Source organism: Lycium barbarum, chromosome 7 (assembly GCF_019175385.1).
Source record: "Lycium barbarum isolate Lr01 chromosome 7, ASM1917538v2, whole genome shotgun sequence".
NCBI lineage: Eukaryota > Viridiplantae > Streptophyta > Magnoliopsida > Solanales > Solanaceae > Lycium > Lycium barbarum.
Genome location: NC_083343.1, coordinates 114,776,465 through 114,788,934, shown reverse-complemented (window position 1 = coordinate 114,788,934; position 12,470 = coordinate 114,776,465). Strand labels below are relative to the sequence as shown.

General features: G+C 32.3%; 1 protein-coding gene across 5 annotated transcripts; it reads right to left on the bottom strand.

The window, feature by feature from the left end:
- Positions 1 to 593: 593 nt before the first annotated feature.
- On the bottom strand, positions 594 to 5,870 carry LOC132603884 (short chain aldehyde dehydrogenase 1-like). Of its 5 annotated transcripts, none has more exons than XM_060317179.1 (4): positions 5,584 to 5,870; positions 4,608 to 4,661; positions 4,384 to 4,529; positions 594 to 1,567 (listed from the first exon to the last, which is right to left on the bottom strand). In XM_060317179.1, the coding sequence occupies exons 1-4, from the start codon at positions 5,740 to 5,742 to the stop codon at positions 736 to 738; spliced, it is 1,191 nt and encodes a 396-aa protein (XP_060173162.1). In that variant the 5' UTR covers positions 5,743 to 5,870; the 3' UTR covers positions 594 to 735. The 5 variants fall into 5 exon arrangements, with proteins under 5 accessions (XP_060173162.1, XP_060173163.1, XP_060173164.1 ...); XM_060317180.1 differs by having other exon boundaries at positions 4,608 to 4,652; XM_060317181.1 differs by lacking the exon at positions 4,608 to 4,661 and having other exon boundaries at positions 5,584 to 5,868.
- Positions 5,871 to 12,470: the final 6,600 nt, after the last annotated feature.

The following is a 12,470-nucleotide window of genomic DNA, read 5'->3' as shown; positions in this document are numbered from 1 at the left end:
ACTATAAATAAATGACGTAAAAGCGTGTAAACTAACCAATATAATTTTTTTTGCTTTAGATGAAAATTTCGAGCAATGCCACATCGAGCCCCAAAAGTGCCTTATAAAGCTCTTCCTTTCTTCTCCCATTCTGACGTGGGAATCGCCTAAGATATCATGTGCACCTCAACTTCAAAAGCTTGCCAGCCTAGAAGCCTATCAGTCCTGTTTGATCCGCCCTCATCAGCCCCCGCCCCTCCATCAGGGGCGTCACAGAGAGTTGTGCTTTATATTTGGTATATGCAATTAGTTACTGCTAGTATTGGTGACATAGTCTGCAACTTCTATCCTGGATCTTAGTTTCCAAACCGTTAATTTGATATGCTGTAGTACAGATTATATATTGATTAAACTTCTTGTTTGAACAATCCAATGTAGGAATTAAACAAGAATGTAGATAATATCAGTACACAAGTTTCCACAAGACATTTTTTATTTTTTATTTTGATAAGGACAAGTCTCCACAAGACTAATTAAATGTGTGAATAAAGGGGTGGCATCCTTCTTGATCTGCAATTAATGGACCAGACCAAGTGTGGTGAAACCCACAGCCAAAATCTAACTTCCCTTGCATTTTACCAAAATATAATTCTGATAAGTACATATTTCGTCACACACACGTTCTATATAGCAGATAGATGCTGAAGGAAACCGTACAGATATTTATTCATCCCCACATACTTTTTAAGTAAAAAATTACACTGCTTCGTTGGGACTCTGATGGGTAGTAGCTGATGGAAATATTTTCTTATGGGCCTCTGATAAAGCCACATTTGTGGTACTATAACCACCATCAAGAACTAGATTAATACCACTCACGTATTTGGAATCATCATTTGCTAAGTACAACACTGCTTTTGCCACCTCCTCTTCATCTAGTAAAACTCCTTTTAAATTTCCTCCTTCCGCCAACCATTGTTCCGCCATTTGTCTCTCAGCTATTCCAAACGCATTCAACACAAGTGGTGTGCTAATGTAATGAGGAGAAACACAGTTAACTTTTATTCCATACTTTCCTAATTCTACTCCGATGTTCTTGGAAAGCCCTAAAACTGCACTTTTAGATGCCGCATATGCGTGAGGGGCAATACCATAGACCACTGCGGCAGCACTAGCTGTAAAGATAACTGAACCTCTCTTGGCTGGAATCATCACTCTAGCAGCATGTTTCGCGCAGAAGAACGAGCCAGCAACGTTTACATCGAACACGTTCTTAATAATATCATAATCTACTTCTAAGATACTGGAATTTGGCTTATCCGCTATACCAGCGTTACTGAACATTATGTCGAGCTTACCAAATTTGGCAACTGTTACATCAACAGCATTTTGAACGTCTGATTCAATCGCGACACTGCAATGGACAAATATCATGTGTTCTGTTCCAATTTCTTGTACTAAGGAAGTTCCTAGGTTGTCCTGAATGTCTGCAATAGTAACTTTTGCACCATGTTGAACAAAGAGCCTAGCTGTGGCTGCTCCTATGCCACTAGCTCCACCTGTTATAAGTGCTACTTTACCTTCAAGCCTGTCAAATAGAAACGTACAATTAGGCTATTACTTCCATATGTTTGTGTGACCTTTCTAGAAATATGTAAAATAATCCAATGGAGTAGTTAGGACGCTTCCTGGAAACTACTTTTACGATAGTAATTTTTCCTACTCGGTCGGGGTAAATGATTAAGATGAAAGTCTAACTTCAGGCAATACGAAAAAAAAGAGGTTTTTCTTACTGACATTTAAAGGGAAATTTATGCTATAAAGCATGGTTTTCTCATCCCATTCTCACTGAATAATCTCACTAGAAAATTGTATGGTGAGAAACATGTTCCCATTAAAACGCTGAGAAACTTCATAAATTTTCCGCGTGAAAACTCTACTATTTATGTCTTTCCCACCGATATTTAGTGGAAAATAGCCACTGAAAATTTTTCGCTGAAAAATCAACGGGAACACAGTAATTTTTTAGTAGTGAGGATATAAGGCCTACTCTGAAACTTAAAGTTGTACTCTTTAATTTCTCCTATCGATTTTTTTTATCACAAGAATTCAACTCAATAAATTGATAGAGTGAATGGAATTTTGCAGAAAGCAACGAATGACTAGAGCCTTATATACCTCACATGAAGATCCTGTTATATTACTACTATATATAAGTGAGAACATCAAGTTTTTGTAGTCCTCACATCATTCTTTAAGCACTGAGGTTGCTACATGTGTTTGTTGCTTTTTGCTTACCTATTTTCATTTTTCTCGTTCATTTTCTTATGATCATTCCCACTTGAAACTTTGCAATTGAATTAAATTGACACCATATATAGCAATTTTTTGTGGATATCTTCTTGTGCCTTATTAGATTACTCCTTTCATTTCTTGTTGCTTGTTCCTTATACTAAAACTCATTATTTTTATTTGTCTATTTTAACAAATCAGAAAATATTTATTAATTTGTCCGATACTACTCTTATCATTAAGTAACTATATTACTACTATCTATAAGTGAGGATATCAAGTTTTTGTAGTCCTCACATTATTCTTTGAGCAATGAGGTTGCTACATGTGTTTGTTGCTTTTTGCTTACCTATTTTCATTTTTCTCATTCATTTTCTTATGATCATTCCCACTTGAGACTTTGTAATTGAATTAAATTGACACCATATATAGTAATTTTTTGTGGATATCTTCTTGTACCTTATGAGATTACTCCTTCCATTTCTTGTTGCTTGTTTCTTATACTAAAACTAATTATTTTTATTTGTCTATTTTAACAAATCAGGAAAGATTTATTAATTTGTCCTATACTACTCTTATCATTAAGTAACTATATAAGAATTATTTTCTCGATCTAAAATTATCTGTTGTGATTACTAAAAATAGTTATCTCAAATTATTTGTCGTTTTAGAAGTTCAAGGTACAATTAATTATTTTTCCTCATTTTACCCTTAGTAGAATTTTGTCATTAATTAAGACGGCACATAAAAATAGATAAACATTTAATGGAAAGAGATTATAACTTAGACATAAATAAGGGTAAAGTAGTCAAATACCCTACCTAATTATAATTTCTTAAGGGGCTTGTAAAACAAAAAAGCGGCAGATGATTTAAGGAGGAGGGAGTATATAACTTAGACATAACTAAGGGTAAAGTAGTCAAATACCTCTCCTAATTATAATTTCTTAAAGAGCTTGTAAAACGAAAAAGCGACAAATAATTTGAGACGTAGGAAGTAGTAGTCAAACTTACCTCATAACTTATCTGAATAGTTGAGGCAGAAAAATGAAATAACTGATAGTTGACGTGTGTTTTATTAAATAGTTGGTGATAGTTCTTGTAGGAAACTTGCACACCTGATAGTTCATGTAGGAAACTCACGAAAAAGTGATAGTTCAGGTGTATTCTTTGCCATTATGTCTTATTATTATTATCATACATTTTGATAAAATTCATGTAAATTTGGAATCACAATTTCATTTCCCCAATTAAAACATTTGTTAGGTCTTACTAATTAGTACTCCATATGCTTTTAGATGTGTTCGGTATGAAGAAAATATTTTTCACAAAAATTATTCTTTTACAAATAATTTCTAGGAAAAAAAAGTGTGTTGCTTACTTAATTTCTCATCTCTGGTGTAAGCAAAAATATTATGCCAAAATCATTTGTCTATAACCTAGACAAGTACTATGAGAGGTGGGGGTAGGGATGTGTGGTGGTGGTTGGTGGGGATGGGAGCTACAACGGTGGGAGTGAAGATGAGATGCATTGGAATGTGGAGAGGACACAATGAATGTGAAAGCCACTTTGTCGAACTTGATTTCCCTACTTCTATTATGGAAGTTATTTTCCTCATTTTAAGGAATTTGTTTTTCTAAAGAAAATATTTTTCAAAATTTTTAACCAACCAAACATGAAAAATTGAAAAACATTTTGAAAAATATTTCCCTTCATACCGAACACACCCTTTATTTGTTTTAAATCACCAAAATTCTGCTTCTTTAGTGAATATCGAATCTTGTGTCCCTTTATATTTGTTAATTGTCCTTCCAAACTTTCTTCCTCATATATAATTTATTCTTTAAAAATTATGCAATTATGTGACTAAATATTTTTAATAATTACAAAGACTTACCAACAAGACATGATTAACATGTTGCTAGATTAAATTAACTATGCAATCGAAAAATGACATAAATTATAGTATTTTTAAATTAAATTTACTATGTTTGTATCATGAATTAAGCCTAATATAAGCACGGGCCACATGCAACTAGTATATTATATATAAAAAAAAAACAGGAGGAAGAAGATATTAATGAGCATTATCGAGAAGAACAAAATTAATACCTTTTGGCTACTGGTGATGGAAGAGAATTATTGTTGGCCATGTTCCCCAATCTTGAGAGCTCTGTCTTCTTCATATACAGAACAACTTCAGGGACTCTATTTATAAAAGAGTTTAGACATTGAACTGAATAATGTTTAAAAGAAGTCTGAAAGTGAAAAGAATAATTGACTTAATTTCAATTCTTAAATTGAAAATTTAAAAAAAAAATAAAAAAAAATTGGACCATCCAGGTTGTTGAAATGTTTAAGCTGCTGAAGCTGAAGCCATCCTGCAAGCTCTAAAGTATATGGAAAGAATGAATATCCCTCAAATGATGCTGGAAACTGATTCTATGTTAATGAAAAATGTCATTGACGGGAAATGGGGTTGCCCTTGGAGTATTATTAACATAGTCGACGAGATTCGGAGGATAATAGGGAGAAGGACAGTACTGATTACTCATATATTTAGAGAGGGTAATAAGCTTGCAGATTTCCTAGCAAATATAGCATTGGACAAGGGAGATGTCATAGTTACTAATTTCATGGAAATGGAGACATGGGGAAGGAAAGTGATTAACAGTGACAAAAGTAATATCCCTTATCTGAGGATTAGAAATTGCAAAAGGTGAAAGATTTTCTTGAAAATGGAGGACAGAAAAAGGAAATGGCAAAGCTAAGGAGAAAGTGGATCATTTGGGTTCCAATTTCTCAAATTCCTAGGAAGAAGAGAAAGAGGAACCCGGTTTACACTAACATGTTTAATTTTTGTGCAGGATACATACACATGGTGTTTTCACTATGGAATTTTCAACGTGTGGTATTAGCATCTGTGGATGCTCATTCCGTTGGTCAGGAAACCAGTGGAGATTACATCATGCAATGGAGGCAAGGCTTGAAGCAGAGGAAATTCGCACTGAGTACAGGAGAACTATAACAGGACAATCGAGACAACCAAGACAACTACTAAGGGTAAATGCACAGATACACACATACAGAGGAACAAATTCGATAAAGTGCTTAAAGAGTAAAGTGGGTGAAAACCCCAAATTCGAGCAAGCAAACCAAGATCAACAAAGCTATGTAAAGTATGGTATACCAAGAGCAAAATCGAGCATATCAGCACTACAACGACTGTACACACCAGGTGAATTTCAACAACCCAAGAAGAGCAAGATGGAATCTAACACAGCAAAAGCAAGAGAAAAATCAAAAGCTTACCTCGGATTTGTGAGCAGAGGACATGGAATCAGTGGAAGGATCAAAGGCAGCTGCTCCAGAGGTGGCGACGACGGCGGATCCGATCAGATTTACACCCGCGAAGGCCTTCAATTTTAACTTGTTTTCTGACTTTCCTATTTTGATCAGTTGAACAGACATGGCACCATTTGTTTTTTTGTTGTTTTATCCGTTGATTAATAAAATAAGCCACTAGGGGGTGAAAAGCCTAGTGGTCTTTACTTTAAAAAAAAAAAAAAATGTTTAAGCAAAAATTTTCAGGAAGAGAAACCAACCTTCTTTGATTATTTTAATCAATTGATTATTTCTTGGTAATAAACTATATTAAGGTGAAACTAATTGTTTTAAAATTGTCAAAAATAGTAACTCTAACTTAGTTAAATGACTTGTATCTCCTCTTGTTCAATTATTGAACTCTCCAACAATTGGCAGTGACGCTTTTTGTTGTTTTCCTTTCACAAAATATCTCATACTAAATGACAAGACATGGAAGAGATTATGTTGGGCAAATTTATGGTCAAAGTTGTAAGTTGGTGACTTTGGTAGTGGTAAAAAATAAAAATTTCTTATACTTCATTTTCAGATTCTTATCCATAAAAATAAGGATTTCTTATATAAAAAAACACTAAAAACTAAAAATAAATTTATAAAGAATTATAAAACCAAGTTGCTCTGTATTCACTTTTAGACACTTGTGCTCCCAGTATACTGTTCTCTTTTTGTATTATATTTTACTAAGGAGGAACAACTTTTCCTTTTTTTCTCTTTCTCTTCAGAATCACTAATTAACAAAAAGAATAGTATAATATCTTGTCAAACTAACAAAGCTTGCCCAAAGATAAACAGAAAATGGTGTATTGCTCAATTTTAAAGGAGATTCTAAATTAAGAAATTTATGTGAAAGATCCAATGTGGATTAAGTGGAAAACGTATTTTATTATTTCTTTTCTGTTTTCATTTCTACATTTTAGGCCGAACAAGACCAATATTATTAGGGAAAAGTACATGAACTCCCCACTCAAGGCAAAATATTTACCCGAATTGTTACCCGTACGGAAGTAGATATGGCTGCCAGCTTTTTAGATAAGGTGCTGCCTCTTTGCTTAGGAAAGCAATGCACCCACCATTTTTCAACCACTCTTGATTAATGTTTTTGTCATTTTGTGTTTTTGTCTTTTTCCTTTTTTTTTTTTTTTTGGCCTTTTTCTCTTTTAAGGATAAATATATATAATATAAGGAAAAAATTGGGTAATTATTTTTAGATTAATAAAGATACAACAAAATTAAACAATTACTAAAATAGAAAGAAATTAAGAAAAACATTAAAATTGTATCTGAATTCTTACTCTTTTCTTTTGTATCCTTTTACAAGTAAAATTTAGTAAAAATAATATCAAAATTATGCTTAAACCTTTTTTTTTGGTATTTCCTTATAAATTTTTTTATTGAATGAATTTATTATGTATGATACTCTATGTTATATATATATATATATATATATATATATATATATATATATATATATATATATATATATATATATATATATATATCATGTGTGTATACGTCAGAATTGAGAAGTTTTTTTTAGAAATGAATCAGTCTGCATGATATCTTGTCAATATATACATATGTGTGTGTGTGAGAGAGAGAGGAGGGAGAGAGAGAGAGACTCATAGATGACTGATTTTTTTTGGAAAAAAACGAATCAGACCTATATGATACCCTGTCAGTATATGATATATACCATGGGGATATCATAGAGGATTGAGGAGTGTCTTTCTTGAATAAGCAAACCATTCATCTATGATACTCTGTCAGTATATGAATATACCATATGGACGTCATAGAGGACTGAGTAGTGTTGGAATGAATCTGTCATCTATGATACCCTATCGGTATATAATACATATCAGGTTAGTATCATAGAGGATTAAGGGTTTTTCCTGAATGAAACTTTATCAATATATGATATATACCATGTAGGTATCCTGGAGGATTGAGTTATGTTTTTCTTTGAGGGATGAATCAATCCTCTATGATACTCTATCAGTATAAATATATATCAGGTTGGTATCATAGAAGACTACATGTTTTTCTTGAATAAAACTTTATCAGTATATGATATATACCATGTAGGTATCATAGAGGATTGAGTTGTGGTTTTCTTTGAGGGATGAATCAATCCTTTATGAAACTTTGTCAGTATAAATATATAGAGGACTAAGTAGTGTCGAAATGACTCTGTCATCTATGATACCTTATCGATATATGATATATATCAGGTTGGTATCATGGAAGACTGAGTGTTTTTCCTGAATAAAACTTTGTATGTATATGATATATACTATGGAGGTATAACAGAGGATTGAGTTGTGTTTTTCTTCGAGGGATGATTCAATCCTCTATGATACTCTGTCAGTATAAATATATATCAGGTTGGTATAATAGATGACTGAGTAGTGTTGGAATGAATCTGTCATCTATGATACCCTATCGGTATATGATAGATATTATGTTGGTATCATAGAGGACTGAGTGTTTTTTCTGAATGAAACTTTGTCAGTATATGATTTATACCATGTAGGTACCATAGATGATTGAGTTGTGTTTTTCTTTAAGGGATGAATCAATCCTGTATGATACTATGTTAGTATAAATATATACCAGGTTGGTATCATAGAGGACTGCTGGTTTTTCCTGAATGAAACTTTGTCAGTATATGATATATACCATGTGAGTATCATAGAATACGGCGACATTGTACTTCAACTTCTACTGATTTGATATACTATATGCTAGAATAAAATCAAATAAATAAAAAAGACAATATATCAGGTATCCTTAATATGTATATATATATATATATATATATATATATATATATATATATATATATATATATATAAAATTATGAAAAAGTGTAGAGTTAAATTATGAAACAGAAAATAATTATGAAATGAGTAAAAAATGTGTAGAATTAAATTATGAAAAAGAAACAGAAAATAAAGAAGAAGTGAAAAAAAGAAATTAGAAAAGAAAATAAATAAATGAAAGTCACCAGAAATTAAAAAATAAGAATAAATAAAAACAACAAAAAAAGGTGAGTGAAGTTAGATTATAGAGATAAAAAAGAAGAAAAAAGTATAAAGGAACAAAAAAAAAAGTAAAAAAAGAACAAGAAATACAGAAATTAAATAGATAAAAAAATGAAAATAAAGGAGCTAATTTTAAATACGAAATCTGATTATGGTGAAATATTTGAGAAATCAATGAACCAAAACGCAGAAAAAAAGAAAAAAGGAGAAAAAAGAAGAAGAAGATCAGAAGCAGAGAAATAAAAAAGAAAACAATAAAAAAGAGACAATTACCTATAAAAATTACGATGGATAGAAAGGATAAATAATTTTAGGAGTATGAAAGTAAAGAGTAATGGAAGAGTAATTATTTTGTATTTGATGGGCATCGGTGTTCTATTCCCATATTGATGACAAAGGAGTGACAAAGACTAACAGAAAGGGAAGTAATTGCACTGTTTGTCCCTCCAATGGGCTGGTCTTTAATTTTTGTCTTTCAAATGGGCTAGTCTTTAATTTTGTCCTTCAAAATCGAATTTATGCCTAGCTAGGGAAATAATTTCTTTAATGGCGCGGGCATAATTTGTGAAGGTTATGATGCATAAAGCATGCCCCTCTAGGCATAAGTTCGATTTTGAAGGGCAAAAGTTAAAGGCCAACCCATTTGAAGGGCTAAAATTAAAGACCAGCACAAAATAAGGACAAAAGTGCAAATGACCCATCACATTATTTTAGACAAATGAAGAACTATAATACTAATCGAATTTACAACCAATTTTTTGCGCGGAATGTCCTCCAAAGGCATTGGTCTATAATTTTTTTCCCATCAAATTGCTGGTCTTTAATTTTTGTCGTTCGCTTAAAAAGGTGACCGAAAATATCCCGAGGTTCATGGTTCGAACCCCAAGCTCAGTCAACAAAAAAATAATTTCACAAGGCAAGACTGTTGACACCTAATTTTTGACCTCCTATAATTTATTTTAATTACCCACATTCCTTGGATATTAAACAGAGTGTAATATGTATTTTTAGAAGTCAAAATTATTTTTATAAAATTACTCAGATAATATTTTACCATTTCATTTGGTAAAATAATTTCTATAATAGTGTAAATCATTTGGGAAATTAATTTACATATTATTACTACAATTATAATATTTGCTAAATCTAACCAAAAGAAAAACAACTTACAACAATTATTTATTTTAATTGTTCAAGTTATCGAAAATTGATTGGCAAGTATTGTACTCTGTTTAGTTCAAGAAATTTGATTAATTAAATGAATTAATCATTTTTTACCCCTCAATATTTAATCTTTGCATATTCAATTAATTGACTGTTTAATTGTGATTAATTCCATATATTTGTTTTTTTTATGTGATTAATAGTGGCTACAATTGAAATGATCAATTGTTGTAAATTATGGCCTTAATTGAAAGCCAATTCTATGGTCTGAGTTGATTAAGGTCATTATTGAAAAATTAGCCCTTAATCGTTTAATTGCTTTAATTTTGACCATAATTGAAATAACCAAATTCATGGTTTAAATTCAATTAAGGCCATTGTCGCAAATTAACTTTAATTGTTTTAATTAGACTAAATGTGGCCATAATTGAAACGACCAAGTTCATGGTAGAAAATCAATAAGGTCATTGATGCATAATTAGTTCTTAATTGATTGGTTGAATTAAGTATGGCCATAATTGCAATAATCTATTTCGTGGTTTAAGTAAATTTTACAAATTTGAGCCTTTACTCGGCCAATTAGTTATACTATGGTCATGATTGAAATAATTAATTGATGGACATTGTTTCAATTTTTGACCACTTGCTAAATGTTGCATGTGTGCCCCTCCTCGTAGACATGTATACATGTATATATCGAACCAGACCCCATTCCCCTTTATTTTTTATTGGCCAGGCCAGTCCAATTCGGACCAGACCCGGCCTAATATAAGCTTTTTTTTTGTGGGGGGGTGGGGGGGGGGGGGGTTAATACCCTTTCATTCATACCAAACAACCATTGAGAGAGGAAAAAGGGTTTCCTTTGAAGGAAACCTTAGCTGCCATGGTCGTCTTGCCTCTCTCTCTCTCCCGTTGTCGTCGACGTTTATGGAAAAATCGCAGTACACTTTTGCTCTTTACAGTGCGTACTCAACCATTTAGGGCAAAGCAATTAATGCTTGACCCTCTTTCTACCACAACTCAACCAAACGAGGTATAATCCCGCCTCTCTCTCTATTTTTTCTTACTTTTCTATGTAGCAACGTTCAAAAGCTCTGCGAATCCTTAATGGGATTTGTTTTGTTTGATTTTGAATACTCGATTATTATTGGTTCATGAAGAACCCCACAGATTGACTTCGATTCGAGACAAATCTGACCGTTAATTTGCTGATTTACTCGATTCCTAGCCGTTGATGTTGGTATTGAGAGATGCAATGGTAAATTTGCAAGACTCCCACATCGTTTGAAAACTAGGGTTTTATAAATAGAACCCTCAATTTTCATTTTTACAGAGGGGACAACGAATATCACTCTGCATATTCAAAAATCGAATACGTAGGGTTTCTAGCAATTTATGCTTAAGACCTTTAATTTTCGATTAAGCTTAAAATTTTAATTCTTTTCTTCTGTGTGTTGGTTGAGTTGGGATTTGAGGAGCAAAGGAATCTCCAAGTTCATTCTCAACACTAGGCTGCGCATCAAAGAGGTAATTCCCTCTCGCTTTCATTTTTTGCACTTTTTGTTTTAAGCTATATGTGTTTATGTCTTGATGTTATTTTAGCTCAGTTAAGCATGTTCATGTGTTTATGTGTTAATTAGTTTGTTAGTAGAAGCATGTTTATGTAATTTAGTCTATGTAGTCAAGCATGTTTTTGTGTTTAGCTGGTCTAAATATGTTTAGTTAAGATATTTATGTATTAAGTTAGCTTAGTTTGTTTAAATAAACATGTTTATAGGATAGTATTGACTTAAGTTGTTTCAATTAAGCATACTTTATTTATGGTTTGGTTGGCTTAATGGATCAATACAGATGACTTGATTTAATGCATTGTTTGTTCTAAGTTTGACTATCAGCATGTGTTAGCTTAGTTTCTGTCTACTATTCCTTATGGCACGCAATATAATCATGTTTATAGCCTATTAATGCATTTATGTAGTCTTATGTTTTGATTAAGTAGGACACTAGTACTATAACTGTTTAATTATGCTAAGTGTTGAGTGTCCAGCCCATTTTTTCTTCCTGCTTGCCTAGTTGAGCTTAACCATGTTATGAACTGTTTAAACCTTGCTTAGTATCCTTGCTCTTTGACTCACATCTCATTTGGTCGGCCAGAAACAATGCCATGTAAATGTGTTTTGGTTTAGTTCACTGTCTAGTCTTCGTATGTCATTTTAAAGCTTGAGTCTTTGTGGTTCACTGTTACAACACCTGCTAGATAGTATGTTTCGACTTAAAATTTGTTAAGCATGCTAACTGAGTCTAAACTACCTATACTTGATCATGTTATTGACTGTTTGTGCCAAATTTCCACTTATGTGTGTTTGATTGGTTCAATATAACCTACGCGAATGTTAAAGCAGTGCATAAATATTTTGTCGGGACAGCATGACTAGTACATTTAACTCTCTATTTGATTCATGATCAGCCTAGAAAACTGATGTGGTACTTGAAGCATGCCTGTATCCTGTTCAAATGTTTAAAGTCATTTAGGATCCCTATTTTGATATAACAGGGTTGTTCTCTCTGTAGTCGTTTCTTAAGTTTAATGCTGTATTCCTAACATTT

What these genes read in the sequence shown, in the direction of transcription:
- LOC132603884 (XM_060317179.1), bottom strand. Translation starts at nt 5,742, where the DNA reads ATGTCTGTTCAACTGATCAAAATAGGAAAGTCAGAAAACAAGTTAAAA. An exon ending in CCTCTGCTCACAAATCCGAG is followed by an intron (nt 4,662 to 5,583) that starts GTAAGCTTTTGA and finishes CATATACTTTAG; the next exon opens with AGCTTGCAGGATGGCTTCAG. An exon ending in ACATTTCAACAACCTGGATG is followed by an intron (nt 4,530 to 4,607) that starts GTCCAATTTTTT and finishes TTTCACTTTCAG; the next exon opens with ACTTCTTTTAAACATTATTC.